Source organism: Calypte anna, chromosome 4A (assembly GCF_003957555.1).
Source record: "Calypte anna isolate BGI_N300 chromosome 4A, bCalAnn1_v1.p, whole genome shotgun sequence".
In the NCBI taxonomy this organism is placed as follows: domain Eukaryota; kingdom Metazoa; phylum Chordata; class Aves; order Apodiformes; family Trochilidae; genus Calypte; species Calypte anna.
Window position 1 is genome coordinate 2098785 of NC_044248.1, and position 17526 is coordinate 2116310.

General features: G+C 50.2%; 4 protein-coding genes across 5 annotated transcripts in view; 3 read left to right on the plus strand and 1 right to left on the minus strand.

Moving 5' to 3' along the window:
* Nucleotides 1-919: 919 nt before the first annotated feature.
* Nucleotides 920-3748, plus strand: LOC103531752 (alveolar macrophage chemotactic factor). The gene is made up of 5 exons (XM_008497437.2): nt 920-947; nt 1843-1881; nt 2212-2341; nt 3032-3115; nt 3670-3748. Exons 1-5 carry the CDS (start codon nt 920-922, stop codon nt 3680-3682), a joined length of 294 nt encoding a protein of 97 aa, XP_008495659.2. The 3' UTR covers nt 3683-3748.
* Nucleotides 3749-4862: 1114 nt separating this feature from the next.
* Nucleotides 4863-5771, plus strand: LOC103531751 (C-X-C motif chemokine 13). Its single transcript, XM_008497436.2, has 4 exons — nt 4863-4926; nt 5047-5176; nt 5355-5438; nt 5564-5771. The coding sequence occupies exons 1-4, from the start codon at nt 4863-4865 to the stop codon at nt 5586-5588; spliced, it is 303 nt and encodes a 100-aa protein (XP_008495658.2). The 3' UTR covers nt 5589-5771.
* Nucleotides 5772-6112: 341 nt separating this feature from the next.
* Nucleotides 6113-7506, plus strand: LOC115598257 (C-X-C motif chemokine 13-like). The gene is made up of 4 exons (XM_030449925.1): nt 6113-6194; nt 6364-6499; nt 7124-7207; nt 7326-7506. Exons 1-4 carry the CDS (start codon nt 6131-6133, stop codon nt 7504-7506), a joined length of 465 nt encoding a protein of 154 aa, XP_030305785.1. The 5' UTR covers nt 6113-6130.
* A 4294-nt stretch (nt 7507-11800) lies between these two features.
* Nucleotides 11801-17526, minus strand: part of CNOT6L (CCR4-NOT transcription complex subunit 6 like) — a 34383-nt gene continuing 28657 nt past the window's right edge. For both annotated transcript variants that reach the window (XM_030449849.1, XM_030449848.1), the window contains exons 10-12: nt 16756-16980; nt 15882-16084; nt 11801-15272 (exon numbers count right to left, since the gene is read on the minus strand). In XM_030449849.1, the coding sequence (XP_030305709.1) occupies nt 15060-15272; nt 15882-16084; nt 16756-16980 (641 nt within the window). In that variant the 3' untranslated portion in view covers nt 11801-15059. The remainder of the gene's footprint in view (nt 15273-15881; nt 16085-16755; nt 16981-17526) is intronic.

Genomic DNA, 17526 nt, shown 5'->3' on the forward strand with positions numbered 1-17526 from the left:
AGTTGCTTTCACTTCTCTTGGTTTTCCCCAGCTCTAAAAGCAGGAGCATTTTGAAATCATGAACTCCAGGAAGGTTTTGAAACTTCTTTTGGTGCCTCTGTAGCACTTGGAGTAGGTGACTGCTCATCTCTCCAGGGAAATCGTTGCCTTCCCCACTGTTTTGCAGACTGCTTTTTGATAAGCACCCTGCCATGACCCAGCAAACCCACTTAAACCAGTCCTAGGTTGGGCTCCTTCTAATGACTTTACAAGGAAATTGAAAACTGTGGAAGTGTTGGACAAAAACCTGGTTTAAAGCCACCTGGTTTTCCACTGCCCTGGCAGCAAAACTCTTGTTCCCTCCCCAGCACTTTGGGAATAGCTCATGGAAACTGGTTCTGGTCTTTCTGCTGCCCTGCTGCACAGGGAGTTAAACTTCTCTCTCATTTGTTCCTGACCTTGATCTCCTGATCTTTATGAATGTCTTTATGAAACTTTGGGACCTCTCTCAGAGGAAAAGAATGGTTTTAGGAGACAGATGAGTAGCTTAGAGGTTGAGTGGCAGAGTTTTGTTTTCAGTTTACCATTTTGTCAGTCTATAAAATGCTGATGTGATTCGACAGCTCCCAATCACAGCAGTGTCACACAACCACATCACTTTTCTCCTGCCCTCTTCCTTCCCCCTTGCCTGCCCATTGGGGCTGAGTGTCCCCTTCTCCTTCTGCTTCCCAGCTGCTGGCTGCCTTCTCCAGGGCTTCCCCCAGCCCACCAAAATCCAGGACCTGCTGTGGCTCTCAAAGATCCTAGAATCACAGACTGGTTTGGGTTGGAAGGGACCTTAAAGCTCATCCAGTGCCAACCCCCTGCATGGGCAGGGACACCTCCCACCAGCCCAGGTTGCTCCAAGCCCCATCCAACCTGGACTTGGACACTGCCAGGGATGGGGCAGCCACAGCTTCCTTGGGCAACCTGGGCCAGGGTTTTACCACTTCATGGATCCAAATGGGGGTTTGATCCCTCTGTTATCAAAGGCACCTGGGACAGAACACAGAGATGTTCACAGGGGGGACTGCAAAGGGAGAAGTTGGGTCTCTCCCTCCCAAACCCCAGAGTCCAGCCCAGCCCCATTGCTTTTCCTGCTGCCTTTCTTTGGTTTCTCTGTGTTTCCCTCCCAGGCTGCTGGTACACAAAGAGTTGCTGCTGCTAAAAGTGGAGGTCAGCACCTAGGTGTAAATGTGCAGGGATGGAGAAATGTTTGGGGTTTGGTTTGGTTTGGTTTCTGCCACCTCTGTCCCAGTCATCTCTTGCATTTCCTGAGCGTTTCACTTGTCAAGATTGAGATATTTAATATTTTTTCCACCCTGCAGTGCAAGGTGTTTCTGCTGATGTTAGAGGTAGCAAAAATAGTGTGGGGGAATTATAGCCTTAAGAAAGAAATATGCAAATATCTGAGTGCATTAAAAAAAAACCCCAAAGCCCTGGGGTTTGCACTTTGATTTTATTCTGGGCTCTTTTTGTGGTTGAGGGGTAAAGGCTGAAGGGAACTGGGGGTGATGTTTGTGCATGCCCAGCTCACCAGAAACAGAGCAGGGGGAAGGTTACGTGGGGAATCCAAATACCTGCTTTGTGCCAGTGGCTGGTTTGAATCAATAATATTGCAAATTTTGGCTGTGGGGAGCATCTGAGAAATGACCTCACCTCTTTCCATGCTCTGCTGGCCAGATGTGACTGCTGAAGTGTTCAGCTCTTGTGTCAGAGCATGCCTCTCCCCAATAAATAGAGGTCTTTCTTCACCTGGTGCCTCAGCTGCTCTCTGAGAACCTGCCCTGAGGATGAGGGTGCTGCTGGGGCTGGGGACAGGGGTCCTCCTGCTCCTGCTCTTGGCCCACCCAGCCCACCCAGGTGAGCTCCTGGGGGGGTTGGAGATGCCCACAGCTCCCTGCCTGCCCCTGGCCATGGGTGGGCATCACCTGCATCCTGAAAGGGACTGGAGCAGATGGGATTTCCTCCGGGTTGGTTAGCCCCAGCTTTTCCTTGTAGCCAAGTGGGCATCCTCCTTTGCTAAGCTGGGATTTGGGGAGCTGTGTGAGGGCAGGATGCTGAGGTGCCCATGATTTCTCCCTGCCTTGTCAGTGGCAGCAGGGAAAGGGACAATTTCTTCGCCTCTTTAAGAGGTTTGGAGTTGCTGCATCTTTGGGTGACTCTGTTTACAGTCTCTTCTCTCTTTCTCAGCCATCCTGGAGGTGAATGGGAACCTGAGCTGTCGGTGTGTGAAGACAACCTCAGACTACATCAGTCCCAAGAAATACGAGAGCCTGGAGATCAGACCTGTGGGGAGCAGCTGCAGGCGTACAGAGATCATGTAGGTGCTGGGGGTGGCTCAGGGGGGCAGAGCTGCTGCTTCCTCCCCTGGCTTCCAGAGAGCAGGGGGCCCTTTCCTCTCCCACCACCTCCCCTCTGCACTCCCTTTCTGCAAACCAAAGCTTTGTGAAAACACCAGCAAGCTCCTGAGTGCTTCGGGGCTGAGAAACACCAGAACTGACCTGCCAGAGCTCCTCAGGAGCTAAGCAAGCCTCTCCAGTGAGGGAAAGGATGAGTTCCTCATACTGGTGTTTACTGGGAAGCGTGCTGGTGTTTGGGGGGGTTGCAGTTTGGAGGAAGCACATCCTCAGACACCTGAGCAGGAGGAGCCATAGCCTGTTTTTCCTCTACTGACACCCAGCTCAGGCACTGATCTCATCACCCTTGTCCTGGGTAAAGCAGAACATTAAGCAGCAGTCTAAGATTTCTTTCAGCTCAACCTTGCTGCACTTGTAAATCTACAGAGAAAATTGTATGAGCAGCCACCTCTTGGCTTCATTTTTGGTCTCTGCTCCACACATCTTGCATCTTGCTTTTTCCTGCCCATCCTGTGACTCCTCTCTGTCTCATCAGCTTCCTGTGACCTGCTAGCCCTGCAAAGGAAAGCTGAGTCTGGCAGACCAGCTCTGACTGCTTGAATCCCCAGCTCAGGAGGGCAGGAGAGGGCTCATCAACTCTCCTTGTGTTTCAGAATTAAATTAAAACCTTCAGGGAAGGTGTGCGTGGATCCTGACGCCCCTTGGGTAAAGAAGCTGCTGAAGCGTATTGCCAGCACGTGAGTGCCTTGGGTGAAAAGCCTTTTGGCTCAGGTGGCCCTGGACACCATCCCCTTCCCCTTCCCCATCCCCATCCCCATCCTCTTCCCCATCCTCTTCCCCATCCTCTTCCCCTCCTCTTCCCCCTCCCCATCCCCTCCCCATCCCCTCCCCTTCCCCCTCCTGTCCCCTCCCCGCCCCCTCCCCGTCCCTTCCCCCTCCCCTTCCCCCTCCCCTTCCCTTCCCATCCCATCCATTCCCCACCCCTCCCTTTCCACCCCATCCCACCCCATCCCACTCCACCCCATCCCTGAGAGGTCTCAGGGATCCAGGGGACAGCAGTCCCAGGGTGAAGACATTTTGGGGACAAGGAAAAAAAGGAAATTTTGGGGGGAACTGGCAGGAGCAGGGTTGGAGCAGTAATGCATCCATACCTGGGTCTGTGTGCACCTCGTGGGTGCTCCCTGCCCTGAGGAAACAGCAGCCACTTCCTTGGCTCAGGGCAGGACCTTCCTCCCCCAGCCCCCGCCTTGCTCCTCCTTCACACTTTTCTCCCTCCTTCTGCTTTTCGCAGGAAGAAAAAATAAGTTTCCTGCTGAGGAAGTTGGTGCTGGGAGCCCCGAGCCGGGCGGGCAGATGATGTCCAGGACTTGTTCTTCACTTCCCCCTCTTTTCCCCCCCTCTCCAAAGCTCCGTGTCCAGCCCTGGCAGTGGCTGCTGTAGGAAGGGGGGGGGTTGGCTGCTGCCCCCAGCCCCACGCAGGGTCCTGGGGGGGTTTCCCCCCGGGTTTGCTCCCTGGATCAGTGTGAATATGAACCCTTGGTTAATTTACTTGTCCCTGGGCTGTGAATGAAGCCTCTCTCCCTGGGGATGCTCACGTCTCTCTGGGAATGACTTTGTGGCTCTTCCCAAGCAGCACAGTGTGTGCCAGGGTGGGGGTTTTATTACACAGTAATTACACAGTAATAAATTATCCATGTAAAATTCGGGTATTTGGTTGGTTGGTTGTTGTTTTCCTTTTTTTCTCCAGATCTTTCGTAGAAACTTGGCAGAGGTTTGTTAAACCCCATCCTCCTCGCCCTCCTGGACCTGAATTTGCCATTGTTTGCCTCTGATGCTCTTTAACAGATATGCCCTGGCCATTAGAAAAGATGTTTGTGGGGTGATCCAGACGTGTCCCACATCCAAGGATAGGAATTCCTGATGGGGCTGGGGTTTGGAGGCAGCTGTAGGGCTTCTGGAAGCAATAAAGGCCAGTCAGAGAATCCAGGGCATGGCTGTGAGGTCATCTAGCAGTAATATAATAATAATAATAATAATAATAATAATAATAATAATAATAATAATAATAATAATTTGGCAGTGTTCATAATATTAATAATCAGTAGCAGCAGCTGTTAAGGGGAAAGAGCAAAAGCAAACACCACCAAAGCTGGGGCTGGGATGCACCTTGCAGGGAGGAAAATGGAGTTGTTGGAGGACCCCAAAAAACCTGGGCAGATTCCTGGGCTGAGAACAAGGGTCTGGGGGGGATGAGTGATATCTCCATCAGATGATATCTCTCCCCTTGGTAGGAAGGGGAAAGTGGAGCCAGTTTTAGGAAGCTGAGGCCCCCACCAAGCTGCTTTTTTGGTGATGCAAACTCATCCAGGAAAGGAGCTGGGGTGAAAACCACCAGGACTCTGGGGCTGCCCCCCTGGTCTGCCCCACTTCTCCTATTTTCCAGCTCAAATAGGGGGATGCTGCCAGGGACAGGGAGTGGGAGGCATGGCTGTGCTGCCAGTCCTGCTGCTGGGGGTGCTCCTGGTGACCCAAAACCCCGGGGATACAGGTGAGGCTGTGGAGGATGCTGGGGAGAGGGGAGTGCTGCTGCTGGGATGTGGGGCCAGAGATTTGGGGATGGCAGAGGGGTTTCGGGTGAGGAGTCAGCCCTGGCCCTGTGTTCCTCCAGCTCTCCTGGAAGCCAATGGCAACCTGAGCTGCCGCTGTGCCAAGACCACCAGAGCCTTCATCCCCCCCTCGAAATACAGCAGGATCGAGGTCTGGCCCGTGGGGAGCAGCTGCCGGCGCCAGGAGGTGGTGTGAGTGTCCCGGGGGGGGATAAGGAGCCCCCTGCTCCTCCCTCATCCTCCTCTCCCAATTATTTCTTTTTCCTGCTCTTTTTCTTGATGAGAAGACCAGAGTTCGGCTGCTCCAACCTCCCCACCGGAGGAGGGGGGGGGTTCGGGGAGGTGCTGAACCCCCCCCCGTGTTTCCTAGGATTAAGCTGAAAAGCCTGGAGAGGCTCTGCCTGGATCCTGACTCCCCGTGGGTGAAGAAACTCCTGCGGGACCTCCCTCACCTGTAAGCCCCCCCACCCCAAGCAAAAGAGGCTCCCGGTGGGATCAGGGGCATCCCGTGGGGGGGACACACCCCCATTTTCACACATTTCTTCCCCCAACCCGCTTCCCCCCCTCTTCTGCTTTTAGCAGGAGGAAGAAAACTCCTCGCTGAGGAAGCTGCCACCAGTGGGACAGACAGATGGGACAGACCCCCCCTCCCCATCCCGGGGTCACCATGTCCCTCTGCGGAGGGGACCGTGCTGCTCCCCGATTCCTGATTTACCCCCCCACTGTTTTTTTTCCTTTGCATTTTATGCATTTAAACCCATGAAAACGCCACTCCCTGCTCCCCCCCTTCCCACCCTGTGGCCATGCTCCCCTCCGAGCAAGACAGAGCAGGTCCAATAAAGGGGACAACCCTCTGTCACCATCGCTCATGTCCCTTCCTGCAGCGTGCGGGGGGCCCGAGGGTGTTGGTGGGGGCACCGATACTGCACTCAGAAACCAGGAGGTTTTGGGGGCGGCCAAGGCTGGTTTCTACCTTTTTTTTTTTTTTTATGGCAGCGTGGACTGGGGGAAGCGAAGGTGGGAAGGGGAAGCTTGGGGCAGGTCCTTTGTGTATCCCCCCCCTCCTTGGCGTTTCCCAAGCTGTGAAATCCCCGGCGGCGGTGGCTTTAAAGCAGCACCCGGGGCCACTCCGGGCGGGCGTCGAGGATGCGGCTGCTGCCGGTGGCCCTGTCCCTGTCCCTGCTCCTGAGCAGCTTGGTGCCAGGGGGCGGTGAGTGACCTCGGGCTGTCCCTCTGCCCCTCCAAATGTCCCCGGGGGAGGGGATGGGACGGTGGCATGGGGTTGGTGGGATGAAGGCGGTGGGGGAAGGCTCCCCCCCCTTTGTCTGTGTCCCCCACTGGGGGCCGAGACGGGGGCTGTGGGCTGCTCTTGGGCACAGGTCTGTCACTGGAGAGCCTGCTGACCAACATGAGGTGCAAGTGCATCAAATCGACCACCCAGGTGATCAGCCCGGGGCTGATCCTTGCCATCGATGTCACACCGCCGGGCATTCAGTGCAGGAGGAAGGAGATCGTGTAAGTGCAAAGCCTGCAGCCCAGCTCCCTGCTCGGCTACCAGCACACAATACCCGGGGGCTTACACCCTCTCTGGAACCCCCAGAGGTTGAGGTGACCCCTGCAAGGGGATGCTGCTGCCTGCTTTAATGGGGGTCACCCCCAGCATGGCATAAAAAAATCACCTCTCTCACAGAATGGTTTGGGTGGGAAAGCCAGGGTGGAAGGGACCTCAAGGATCCCCTGCTCCAACCCTTCTGATATTATTGTTTTTCTGAGATCTCTCAGCACCCCAGAGAGCTGAGAATTCAAACTTCCCAAAGTGGGGGAATCCCCCCCTTCCCCTGGGAGACCATCCCAAGGTCTGACTGTCCTCAGGGGGAAAAATTTCCCTCTTGTGTCCCATGGGAATCTGCCCAGGAGCACCTTGTGCCCATTGCCCCTTGTCCTGTCCAGGTGACTCCTTGTGAACAGGGAGATCACCTTTTTCCAACACCCCTCCATGGGGAAGGACACCCCACAAGGGTTGCAGAGATGTGCTCACCACCATGCTGGGGAGCAAGAGGGTTTTTCTCTGCAGAAAATGGTCAGGAAAAACCGGGGAAGAGGTGTGCACGGGGCTGAGGGGGTGTCCTCACCTTGCAGCCTCACCCTGAAGAAAAGCAAGAAGGTGTGTGTGGCCCCCGAGGCAGCCTGGATCCAGGTGCTCATCCACAAGCTGACTCAGAGGTAGGCAACACCCAGCCCCCCCCCCAAAACAAGCAGGGTTATCAAAGGCCTTGGCAGGACCATCCTCTTCTTCTCCCCACTGCTTTTCTATTATTTTCCTTCCCCCCAAAACCTGCAGGAACTCCACCAAAAAAGCAGCGGCGCGGGTGCGGCGGGAGGTGGAGCGATGGGCCCAGGGAGAGGAGAGGAGGAGGAGGAAACCCCTGGGCAGCCCCCCTGCCCCATCTCCCCTTCTGCCCAAGGGGGGTAAGAATAAATCACCTCCCTCTGGTTCCTCTGGGGGACCAGCTGGAGCCTGAGCCCTCTGTGCCAGGACACGCCAGGGTTTGGGGTGTTCGGGGTGTCCCAGGCTGTTCCTGTGTGAGGTGGCAGCAATAAAAGGATGAATGTGCTTCCCCCTGGGCTCTGGCAGCTCTTTCTGCAGGGATTGGGGTCAAAATGGGGGTTTGTAGAGTTAGACCAGACTGTGGCACTGGGAAGATCTTGGCTGCTTTGCTGCCAGGTACTTCCTCGTGTGCTGCTGTTCCTCTCTCCCAAGTTTTGGTGCCTTTTCCTGAAGCTCCTGGGAGGAGCAGGTCGTGTGGTGGGACACTGGTGGCAACTGGATGGACCCACGGTGCTGGTCCCCAGTTGCACAAACACGGGAGAAATGAGAGGTGCTGGGACCATTGGACTGCCCTCTGTGGACCCCCATTTCTCTGGGATGGACATGAGTGTCCCCTGGAGTGGCAAGGGGATGTCCCCTTGGCCATGTGGGCTGAGGTGACACTGGTGTGACTTGTAACCTTGCATGAAGTTATCACTGTTCAAATCTTTGGTTTAGACATGCTGGTAGTGGGTGTCTGAAGTCTGGGGACCTCCCAGAAAGGGTAGGGATCAAACCTGCCTCACCCACCCCACCACTCTGGATGCCAAAAGTATCTCCTAGGGCAGTGACACACCTGGCTGGTCCCCATGTCCCCCTCCTCCCCACCCACTGCTTCTGAGGAACCACAGCAGGGGACAAGAAGGGTTGCAAGGGGCTGTTTATTGCCTATAGAAGGAAAGGAAAAGTACAGGGGTAGGAAGAAACAAGCAGGTATGGAGCCCTCTCCACCCCAGGGGAGCAGTGCCCCATCCTCTGCAGGGCTGCAGGGGGGGGGTGGTGTTTAAATTAAAAAAAAATCAATTAAAAAACCAATCCACGTGGTGGCAACTGGCTCCCATGGTGAGGTTTTCATTTCCAAGTGTAATTACAGGGGGGAATCTCACTGTGCCACGGTGCTTTCTGCAGAAAAGTTCTTTCAGGGGGAAGAGAAGAACTGGATCCTTTTGTAAAAGCCAAGGGGAGAGCTGGGGAGAAGGTTGATGGTGATTTATTCCCTTGGGAAATGTGGGATGAGGTCTCAGCTGAAGGCTGCTGCTCTTGCAAGTGTGGTGCCAAGGGTTGGGGTCAAACTTTGCACCTGGAGACCCCCCCAGGCCCCATCTCAGGGCTGGGGAGAAGGCCAGGGGGGGAAAATGGGGGCCAGGGAGGCAAAATGGGGGCCAGGGAGGCAGCAGTGGCTCTGGATGTAAAGCTCTCAATGCAAAGTGTTGTTTCCATCAAACCAAGAGTAAATCCCCTGGAACTGCAGTGTGAGCACATCTGGGAGGGACCCTGCAGCTCCCAACCTCCCTCTGCACCCTCTACCTTTTGGGGGACAGGACCTTGCACAGCCAAGGCACAAGAAAGAAACCCAAGTAAATGAAACCCCTGACCTCCCAAAATAACCCTGGGGAAATGCAGTGAGAAGGTGAGCCCAGGCTCCCAGCACTGCTGCTCCAGCCCAGCCTCTGGGTTTATCCCAGCATCCCAGAGTGCCAGGGTGGAAGGGACCTCAGGGATCCCTGCTCCAACCCTTCTGATATTATTGTTTCTCTGAGATCTCTCAGCACCCCAGAGAGCTGAGACTTCAAACTTCCCAAAGTGGGGGAATCCCCCCCTTCCCCTGGGAGACCATCCCAAGGTCTGACTGTCCTCAGGGGGAAAAATTTCCCTCTTGTGTCCCATGGGAATCTGCCCAGGAGCACCTTGTGCCCATTGCCCCTTGTCCTGTCCAGGTGACTCCTTGTGAACAGGGAGTCTCCAGCTGATTTGTAGCCCCCTTTAAGTTCTGGAACATCACAATAAGGTCTCCCCTGAGCCTTCTCTTCCCAAGGCTGAACAGACCCAGTTTCTCAGCCTCTGTTTAGGAATTAAGGGCATATTCAGCTAAATCTGGTGCTCATAAACACTTTAATTGCTCAGAAAGCAAACACACAAAACAATAATTAAAAAGGGAACACAAAGCCAAAGTCAAGTAACATCTCACTTGGAAGGAAAGTCACCACGAGGCTGTTGGGTTTTGGTTGTTTTGGGGATTTTTTTTGTGTGTGCTTCAGAACAAAGACAATTATAGACAAATGCAAACTCAGTAAATGCCAGAGCTGTAGGAACACTAAACAGAGAGGAGAAGCCCACGTAGCAGGATTACTCCAACCTTCACTACTCACAAAGTGAGAGATTTTGCAAGCTAAACACATCGTAGGATTGCAGGGGGGAAAGGAAAGAAGAGAGAGAGTCATAACACTTGGTGTGCTTTGCTATTTGAGCTGTTTAGAACACCCTGAAGTAACCAAGTGCCTGATGTTCCTTTATTTTCAGGCTTATTTTCAGATACACTCCCAGAAACTCTACTCCTGAAGCCCTTCATCCCCATATGTAGCCAAGCCATCAGACTTTCCCATCTCTTAACACCTTTTAGAAAGGCAAATGATTTTTGTTAGGATGAAAAGCTTTAGAAGGTGTTAATGTTGTCCCTTTGTGCAACCCCTGTGCCTGCCTCAGCCCCTCTGCTTTTTGTCCCTGTTCTCATTCCCTGGAGGAAAAGCCCCTGGTTGGTGTCAGTGGTCCCAGCAGACCCTGTATCCCTCTGGGCTGTGCTTATTCCCTCCTCCTAAAATTGCATTGAATTTTGAAGTGAGTGCTTGGCTGGTGCTTGGCATGGAGCCTTCAGGCATTAATGGGTTCCACCAGGTTCTCCTGGGGTTTGGGTTGCCTTGAAACACCTGAAGGGTGAAAAAGGGAGGGGATGTGACCCTAATTCTGTGATCAATTTAAACCTGATGAGCTGCAACAGGTTTTCCTTACTGTGAGATGGGGATACTCAGCTAACAATAATACCAGAAAACCCAGAACCTCTGTCTCTAGGCCTTGTTTCTTTTCCAGTCTCTAACAATTCAAGTCCTCTGCTCCCCTGGGTAAAAACCCCCCAGGACCAAGAGCTTTATGGGACCCAGGGAACGAGGCAGGTGCCCAAACCACACCACTGCTGAGGCCAAGGTGAGCTTCAGTGAGTCCTCTCTGCTGCTTTGCTTCCTCCCAGGCAGGTTGGGTTGGGAAGATTGCCCAGGAAACATCCCAGCCCTGTGCTGGGATGGGAGGACAAGGACCTGGTCTTCTCTGGTGTTGCAGCCTGGCTGTAGCTGAACCACTTCATGGGAAGGGTCAGGTAAGGACTGGCTCAGCTCAGTCACCTCCCCATACAACAAGGTCCTTCCTGAGGCTGAAACTGGGCCTTAGATTTCCAGAAAACCACCTGTGCAGAAGCCAACAACAAAGGACCAGAAAGGTGAGGCTGCTGGGGAAGGGACAAGTGCTGTTTGTGATTAAATTCCCTTTTAACCCAGTATGAACCCCACCTGGATGTGGTTTTGCTAACACAGGGGATGGATTTGGACTGAAAGACCTTTTGCTGCACCTTGCTGTGCCAAGTTTCGTGCCAAAGGAAGGGTTTGATCCTAAGAGCTGAAAACCGTGGAAATTAACTGACTTCTGCTGGCTTTAAATCTGGTTTGCAGATAGTTAAGACCTGGCAGCTGCTTCTGGCTCCTGTTCCTACCAAGGTGGTGTGAACCATGTGCCTAGGAATCCCCAAAGTGTTTCCCCAACTTGTCTTCTAAATTAACAGAGAAACTCTGAATTTTAACAAAGCCCTTTTTGGCTTCACCTCCCCAGAACCAACCCCCTGAGAAACCAATGCTCTGAACCTTTGGGATCTCCAGTTCTCACTCACAACCTGGCCCTGATGTCTCCTCTCTCAGCCTTTTGGCCTCTGATAGCCCAATATTTGGGATGAAGGCAGAGCTGCTGCTCAGCATCTTTGCCAAGTGGGGCTCAGGAATGTGAAAGGGTGAAGGCAGCAAGGTGGGAGACCCTGCCACCCCTCAGCATTACCAGAACACTGAAGCCCACACTGTGGGTCTGAAAGCTGCACTGGGTCAGTGGGAAAGGTTAAAAGTCAGAGATTGTTGTCAGTGAGGACTTGGGACTGATTCCTGAGACCTCTCCTGGCTGTGTCTGCAGATGAAACAGGAGGGGCTTCCCACAGACAGAGAAAGCTTAGTGATAAAATGAAATCTTTTTCCCAGTGAATGGTAGAAAGAAGTGAGAGAAGCTTTTAAGGAGGCAAAGAGGAAGGAAAGCTGGGAATGGGTCTGGGACCCCACTGTGCTGTCCCTGACTTCAGCACCTGGTGCACAAATGTTCCATGCTCCTGATGTTGAAAGAAGGAAACCAAAATATTCAGCTACTTTGTACAAAATTCTTTTTTTTTATATATATATATATACACACACACACAAACCCCCATAGCTAACAGATTAACCATACTGAATTTTAAAAAGTTGCTTCTAGAAGAGTGTTGGATGTTTTTATTTTCTCTGCTTGCTTTAGGCAGTGCTGCTGCTGCTTAGGAGCTGACACCAGGATCTGGGAAAGCAAACGGAGCCAGCAAGGAGCAGGGAAGGACTTAAGAGCTTTTTTTCCAGGTTTGGTGCTGGGAACAGGGGGGGTCAGAGCCGGGGAGAATCGATGGTTCCACATCCCCCTATTCCTAGGGGCAGGGATGTTTCACTCTGTAAAAAAACCCTAATGGCAGCTTCCATCTGGGAGGAAAGAAAATGAGAGTCAGCATCTGGGTGATGCAGTTTGTTTGCCAACAGGGATTCCCATCCTGTGGAGGAGGCTGATGGCATCCTGCTCCCTGCTCCCTCACTCCCTGCAGCAGGAATTCCCTCTGGAGAAGGAATGTTTCTGCCCAGCTGGGAAAAAAGCACAACCCCCTCCCTGCTCCTGCTGGGAAAGGAGAAGAAACTCTCTTGAGCCAGACAGTGCCAGGTGGGTAAACACATCCCCAGTTATGTGCAAGGACTGAAACAGAAACCAGACTCACTTTTTTTACAGAAAAAAAAAAAATAATCCAGAGGTTTTGTGCAACATTTAAAATAATTTTCAGGTTTTTTTTTTTAAAAAAAAACCAACACAGCATACTGGAGGTTGCAAAGAAGCAGAGAAAATCCAATTTAACACCTTCCTGCAACAGAACACTCAGTTAGAAACCCAGGAGAGTCAAACTGAAGCAGTTTACAGTGTTTGCCAGGGTGGGCTTATGTTTTGTGTTGGGTTTATTTCTATTTTTTTTTTTTTTCATCCCCATCCTTTCCCACCCCTGATATTACAAAAGATTGCTGTTGGGTTTTCTTTTTATTAGTAAACGGGCTCCTCTGCAGGTCATGTACAATCACAAGTGAATTTTAAATTCCATTTTATACAAACATCTCAAAAAGAAAAAAAAAGAAAAAAGAAAAAAAGAAAAAATAACATTGGGAGTGAAGTATGGTAGGAAATATTGCTCACATTGCTAGTTAACATGCGTGTAGGCAAAGGAGGAGAAGGGTTGGTTAGTGCACACCTCCAGAGCAGAGCATCCCCCCCTCCAAAAAAGATACAGTAGCTGATTACAGAAAGGTAATGTCCACAAAATTAAGTTTTTCATGCTATTCTACTTTCCAGTACTATACTCTCAAATCCCTTTCACAAGTTCTCTGCCCAGGCCAGGTGGAGGAGGCTGAGGTATATTCAAAAAAGATTCCTGCCCCTAGAGGAAAATCCAGCTTTGCACAGGGCTTGGGGTTCCTATTTTCTTTCTGTCTTTATTTAATAGTTTCTGGTGCTGCACAAAGCAGCTGCTGGACCCCACCTGCACCCAGCAACCATCACCTCCCAGTTTTAGGTGACAACAATAGGTGATGCCTCCGTTTTTAGGCACTTCTGTACAAAGGGAGTTGTCATTTCCTTGAACCCATTTTCTTCTTGCATTCTGTCCCACACCACCCCCTCCCCAGCCCCCAACGAGAGTCAGGGAATAATTTCCACTCTAGGTCCAATTGGGTTTGGTTTTTTTTTTTTTTTTTTCCTTTTTCTTTTTTTTTTTCCTTTTTTTTTTTAGTTTTTTGGGTTTTTTTTTTCCCCCTCTGGATAATTTCCTATGTATAAAACGACAAAGGAAATGTTTGAATTAAAGAGCAGAGGAACAGCCTGACTTGGCAGTTTTTTTGCAAGACAGAAGATGGCTCCTTGGTATTGAAAACTAATCTCACAATTCAAATTTGACCTTTTTTTTTTTTTTTTTTTCTTCAGTATACGAATGAGACATAAATATAGGCTATCAATCTCTTTAAAAATTTCATTCACATCATGGAAAATTTTTTTCATTTATTAAAAATATCACATTTTTGAGACTAGAAACAGTAAAGTGCATGAAAAGTTTAAAATATAAATTCAAGAAAAATCTTATAGCAGCAAAAAAGCAGAATAAAGAAAAACTTAAAAACACAGACACAACCTTTTTTTCCTATCACTGTGCCATATTTGTTTGTTTGTTTTATAAACACGAAGCAGCCAACCAATTTGTTTCAGAAAATTGCATTATGTTTAATGCCTCTCGAGGCACAAGGTTTGGAACTGGCCACCTGGAGCATAAAAAGAGAGAGAAAAAAATAAAATAAAATAAAATTTCCAACACATCCAAAGAGAATTAACAGTTGGGAATGAACCAGCAGCTTTATAATTCAACCCTGAACGACAACAGAAAAGAAAGATTGTTTTAAAAGTGTGATGGTTATTTGGCAACTAGGGTCAGGAAAAATAATCCAAGGAATGCTGATGGCTACACCCCTCACTCCCCCAGTGAAAAAAGGGCTCTGGCAGCTGCTCCACAAGCCCTTCAGAGGCAGAAGGAGGAGCATTTCCAGTGGCTTTTTCCTGTACCCTACACTGATGAAGCACTGAATCCCAAGTTTCCCATCTTTGCAGCTGAACTTTGGATAAAGGGAACCATTAAATGCTCACCTGCAAAGGCTTGGGACTCTGCTTTGCTGGCAGTTTTGGTTTAAGTGGAATTGCATCAGGAGAATTTTGACCTCCAGTTTCTTTTTAACCCATCTTTGGCTTTCTAATATCAGTTAGACAAGGGCCACACTGCTAATCCTTTACAGTCAGGTATTTAAGTGCTTTGCTAATGTGCAATATTTCTTTTGGATGCAGAGTTCAGCCTCTGTTTTGGGTTCAAACAAACACTGTTGCTAATGTTCTTCCTACAAACCAAGCATTTCTGTTCTTGCTTTTTTCTTTCTCCTAAAAGGTCGGCTCGTTTTGCCACGTTCTGGGCAAAAGCATCATCTTGAAATAATGCTAATAAGCAAGTTTTTCATCTTGTTTGTCTGTTTATAAGTGCAGCTTCCTACTGAGAAACAAAACAAAAAGCTTGCCAGTTAAAAAAAAAATAAATTTAAATTAAAAACCTGGAAAGGGAATAATACTTTGGTTCCAGCCCTAGTGCCAAATGATACCAATATGCACCCAAAAATGTGCAAAATCTCATATATCAAACACATAAGGAAAGGAGCTTGAAGAAGCAGCTTAAGGTTGGCCATACTTCACTCCTATATACTTTGATTTACAAGTGTACAGGTCCATGACAACAGGTCCTGGCCCTCTGAGGGGCCACCACTACCTCCTGCTAGGCAAGTGCACCCCGTTGACCAGAGGCGGGAGAGGAGGATGGAGTTCGAGTTGTGTTAACAGTGAGAAGTGGTCAGAAGGGATGTGAGGGTGTGGACACCCAGTGATGTTGTTGTCAACCAGCCACTGAGGGTCCAAAGGCCCCAGGACACCAAGCACGTTCATGTGAGTGTTGGAATAGAAAATGTAGTCAATCACACCCTGGGGAGAAAGAGAAACACGAGAGTGAGAACAGACCTGGCTTCTGGCAAGGTGAACTCCAACTGCCTGCAAGTGATCATTAAGCCACTGGTCAGAGTGACTTTAAAACTGAAAACCAGCAGCAAAACAAGGAGCTGTGGGTGGTAGGAGTTGTGGGGGGGTAAGAGTTGTGAGTGGTAGGAGTTGTGGGTGGCAGGAGTTGTAGGTGGTAAGAGTTTTGGGTGGTAGGAGTTGTAGGTGGTAAGAGTTTTGGGTGGTAGGGGTTGTAGGTGGTAAGAGTTTTGGGTGGTAGGGGTTGTGGGTGGTAAGAGTTTTGGGTGGTAGGGGTTGTAGGTGGTAAGAGTTTTGGGTGGTAGGGGTTGTGGGTGGTAAGAGTTTTGGGTGGTAGGGGTTGTAGGTGGTAAGAGTTTTGGGTGGTAGGGGTTGTAGGTGGCAAGAGTTTTGGGTGGTAGGGGTTGTGGGTGGTAGGAAAGTGTCCAGCCAGCGTAGGAAGCGGTGATGAAGAGCATAGAGGAACAAAGAGAAAGCCAGCCATTGGTCAGCAAAATTAAGGCAGCATCCTGGGGAGAGCAGGCCAGTGTCTGCCATTTCAGAAAAACCACTGCTTACTTTGAAATCAAAAGTGTAATTGGTGTAAGGCATCAAGTTGTTCTCATAGGCGCTCTTGAGCTGGAAGCCGTGGGTGATCCTGCCCTCGGCAGCTCCGTTCTTCCCATTGCCACTGAAGTTCATCAGACACTCGTTGTAACGCAGCTCCTTGAAGTCCTTGTGGTTGTCAGCTACTATCCCATTGCTTAAGTATTCCACCACACCTGTTTGCAGAGGAAAGGATTCAGGGAGTTGCTTGCAAATACAGAGTTCAAGGGAACGGTGGCCTCGGAGTTAAAAGAAAAAACCCAACACACCACCGAGGCACTCCCTGAGGTTAGAAAAAAGGTTTCCAGCTAATGGGAAAGCTACTCACTGTCCCATCCACACCTTCCTGACATGCCAGCAGGGAACTGAGGCTCTCCAGTCTTTTTGACATCCTTTTTTGGAGGATCAGAGTAAACCCAGTGTACTGGTACAGTAGCACATATGTGAAGGGGTGCTAGAAAGGCAGATTTCTAACATACACCTGATATTACTGATATTACAGTATCAAATGTCATAAGCACTACAGCAAACCTGTCTTCTTAGAAACTTTGTGATGTTCAACATCTTTCCTACTTGTTTTTGCTGCTCAAGACACAGGCATTTACTTAAAAACTTGTGTTTTTCCACAGCTTTGCAGGCCCAGCCAACTTCTCTGGAGCACACAGCTGATCACAAAGGAGGACCTGAATTTTCTTCAGCCAGATTTCAAAAGACAGCTGCTACTGAAGAGGCTTCACCCATACCTACCCAGGGAGGGACAAACTGCCCCATCACCCTCAAAGGAAAACAGGACTCAAAGGTTCTAAAAAGGTAAGGTAAAAATGAAGGCAAAGGCAGCCAGTCTCACCTGAATCAGGCAATGAGTTGAGATCCGCACACAGCACCAGAGGGATGGAGTTAAGATCTGCAGTTGGGCTACTGGGCCTGCTGGAGGCTTTCTCAAGGATGTTTTTCAGTTCTGAGACAAACATCATGGTCTGAATGAGTTTGACATCTGAGTATTCAGGGTCCCAGTGCATGTGGGCGTTGGCCACAATGAGCAGCTGCTTGTCCACATGAAGAGATTTCATACCTGGATGAACAAAGACATTTTTGCTCAGGGAAAGGCTGATGGGTGAACACAGCAGATTCCTCCCCCCCTTAGCATTCAGGGTCCAGCTACTCTGAGTCAGGCACACTGTGGAAGGATGTGCTTTCATTGCTGGAATGAGGGCATGACCTGAACCACTGCTCCTTTCTCAGTTTGCAGCATTTACATATTATGTGACCAAATCTCTTCCATATTCCAAAAAAAAAAAGAGCCAGCATAACCTGGTGCCATTCACACTGAATTCCTTCTCTATTCCTCACGTGCTCACCACTTGACTCTGCACCACTATTCAATATTTAAGGCACAAGGGAGTTTCCTGACTGTCAGCTGCCATGGTAAGGCAAGTTGTTCCCTTGGGAAAACAACTCCAACCTGCTTAAATGAATGCAGGATGAACCTAGCTGCTCCCTAACATTACAGCTCTTTTTACTACTTATCTGAGAAGCAGCACTCTGTGGCAGAAAGCCACAGGCTGCTCCTTCCAGTCCTGCAATTTGGAGATGCTGCTCATTTGAAGGGTAAAAAAAA

Bases quoted from the DNA above. Each gene is read 5' to 3' on its own strand.
- LOC103531752 (XM_008497437.2), top strand. From the start codon at position 920: ATGGGGCAGCCACAGCTTCCTTGGGCAA. The intron at 948-1,842 runs CCTGGGCCAGGG...TGGGGACAGGGG, and splicing joins GCCACAGCTTCCTTGGGCAA to TCCTCCTGCTCCTGCTCTTG. The intron at 2,342-3,031 runs GTAGGTGCTGGG...CTTGTGTTTCAG, and splicing joins TGCAGGCGTACAGAGATCAT to AATTAAATTAAAACCTTCAG.
- LOC115598257 (XM_030449925.1), top strand. From the start codon at position 6,131: ATGCGGCTGCTGCCGGTGGCCCTGTCCCTGTCCCTGCTCCTGAGCAGC. The intron at 6,195-6,363 runs GTGAGTGACCTC...TCTTGGGCACAG, and splicing joins CAGCTTGGTGCCAGGGGGCG to GTCTGTCACTGGAGAGCCTG. The intron at 6,500-7,123 runs GTAAGTGCAAAG...CTCACCTTGCAG, and splicing joins TGCAGGAGGAAGGAGATCGT to CCTCACCCTGAAGAAAAGCA.
- LOC103531751 (XM_008497436.2), top strand. From the start codon at position 4,863: ATGGCTGTGCTGCCAGTCCTGCTGCTGGGGGTGCTCCTGGTGACCCAA. The intron at 4,927-5,046 runs GTGAGGCTGTGG...GTGTTCCTCCAG, and splicing joins CCAAAACCCCGGGGATACAG to CTCTCCTGGAAGCCAATGGC. The intron at 5,177-5,354 runs GTGAGTGTCCCG...CGTGTTTCCTAG, and splicing joins TGCCGGCGCCAGGAGGTGGT to GATTAAGCTGAAAAGCCTGG.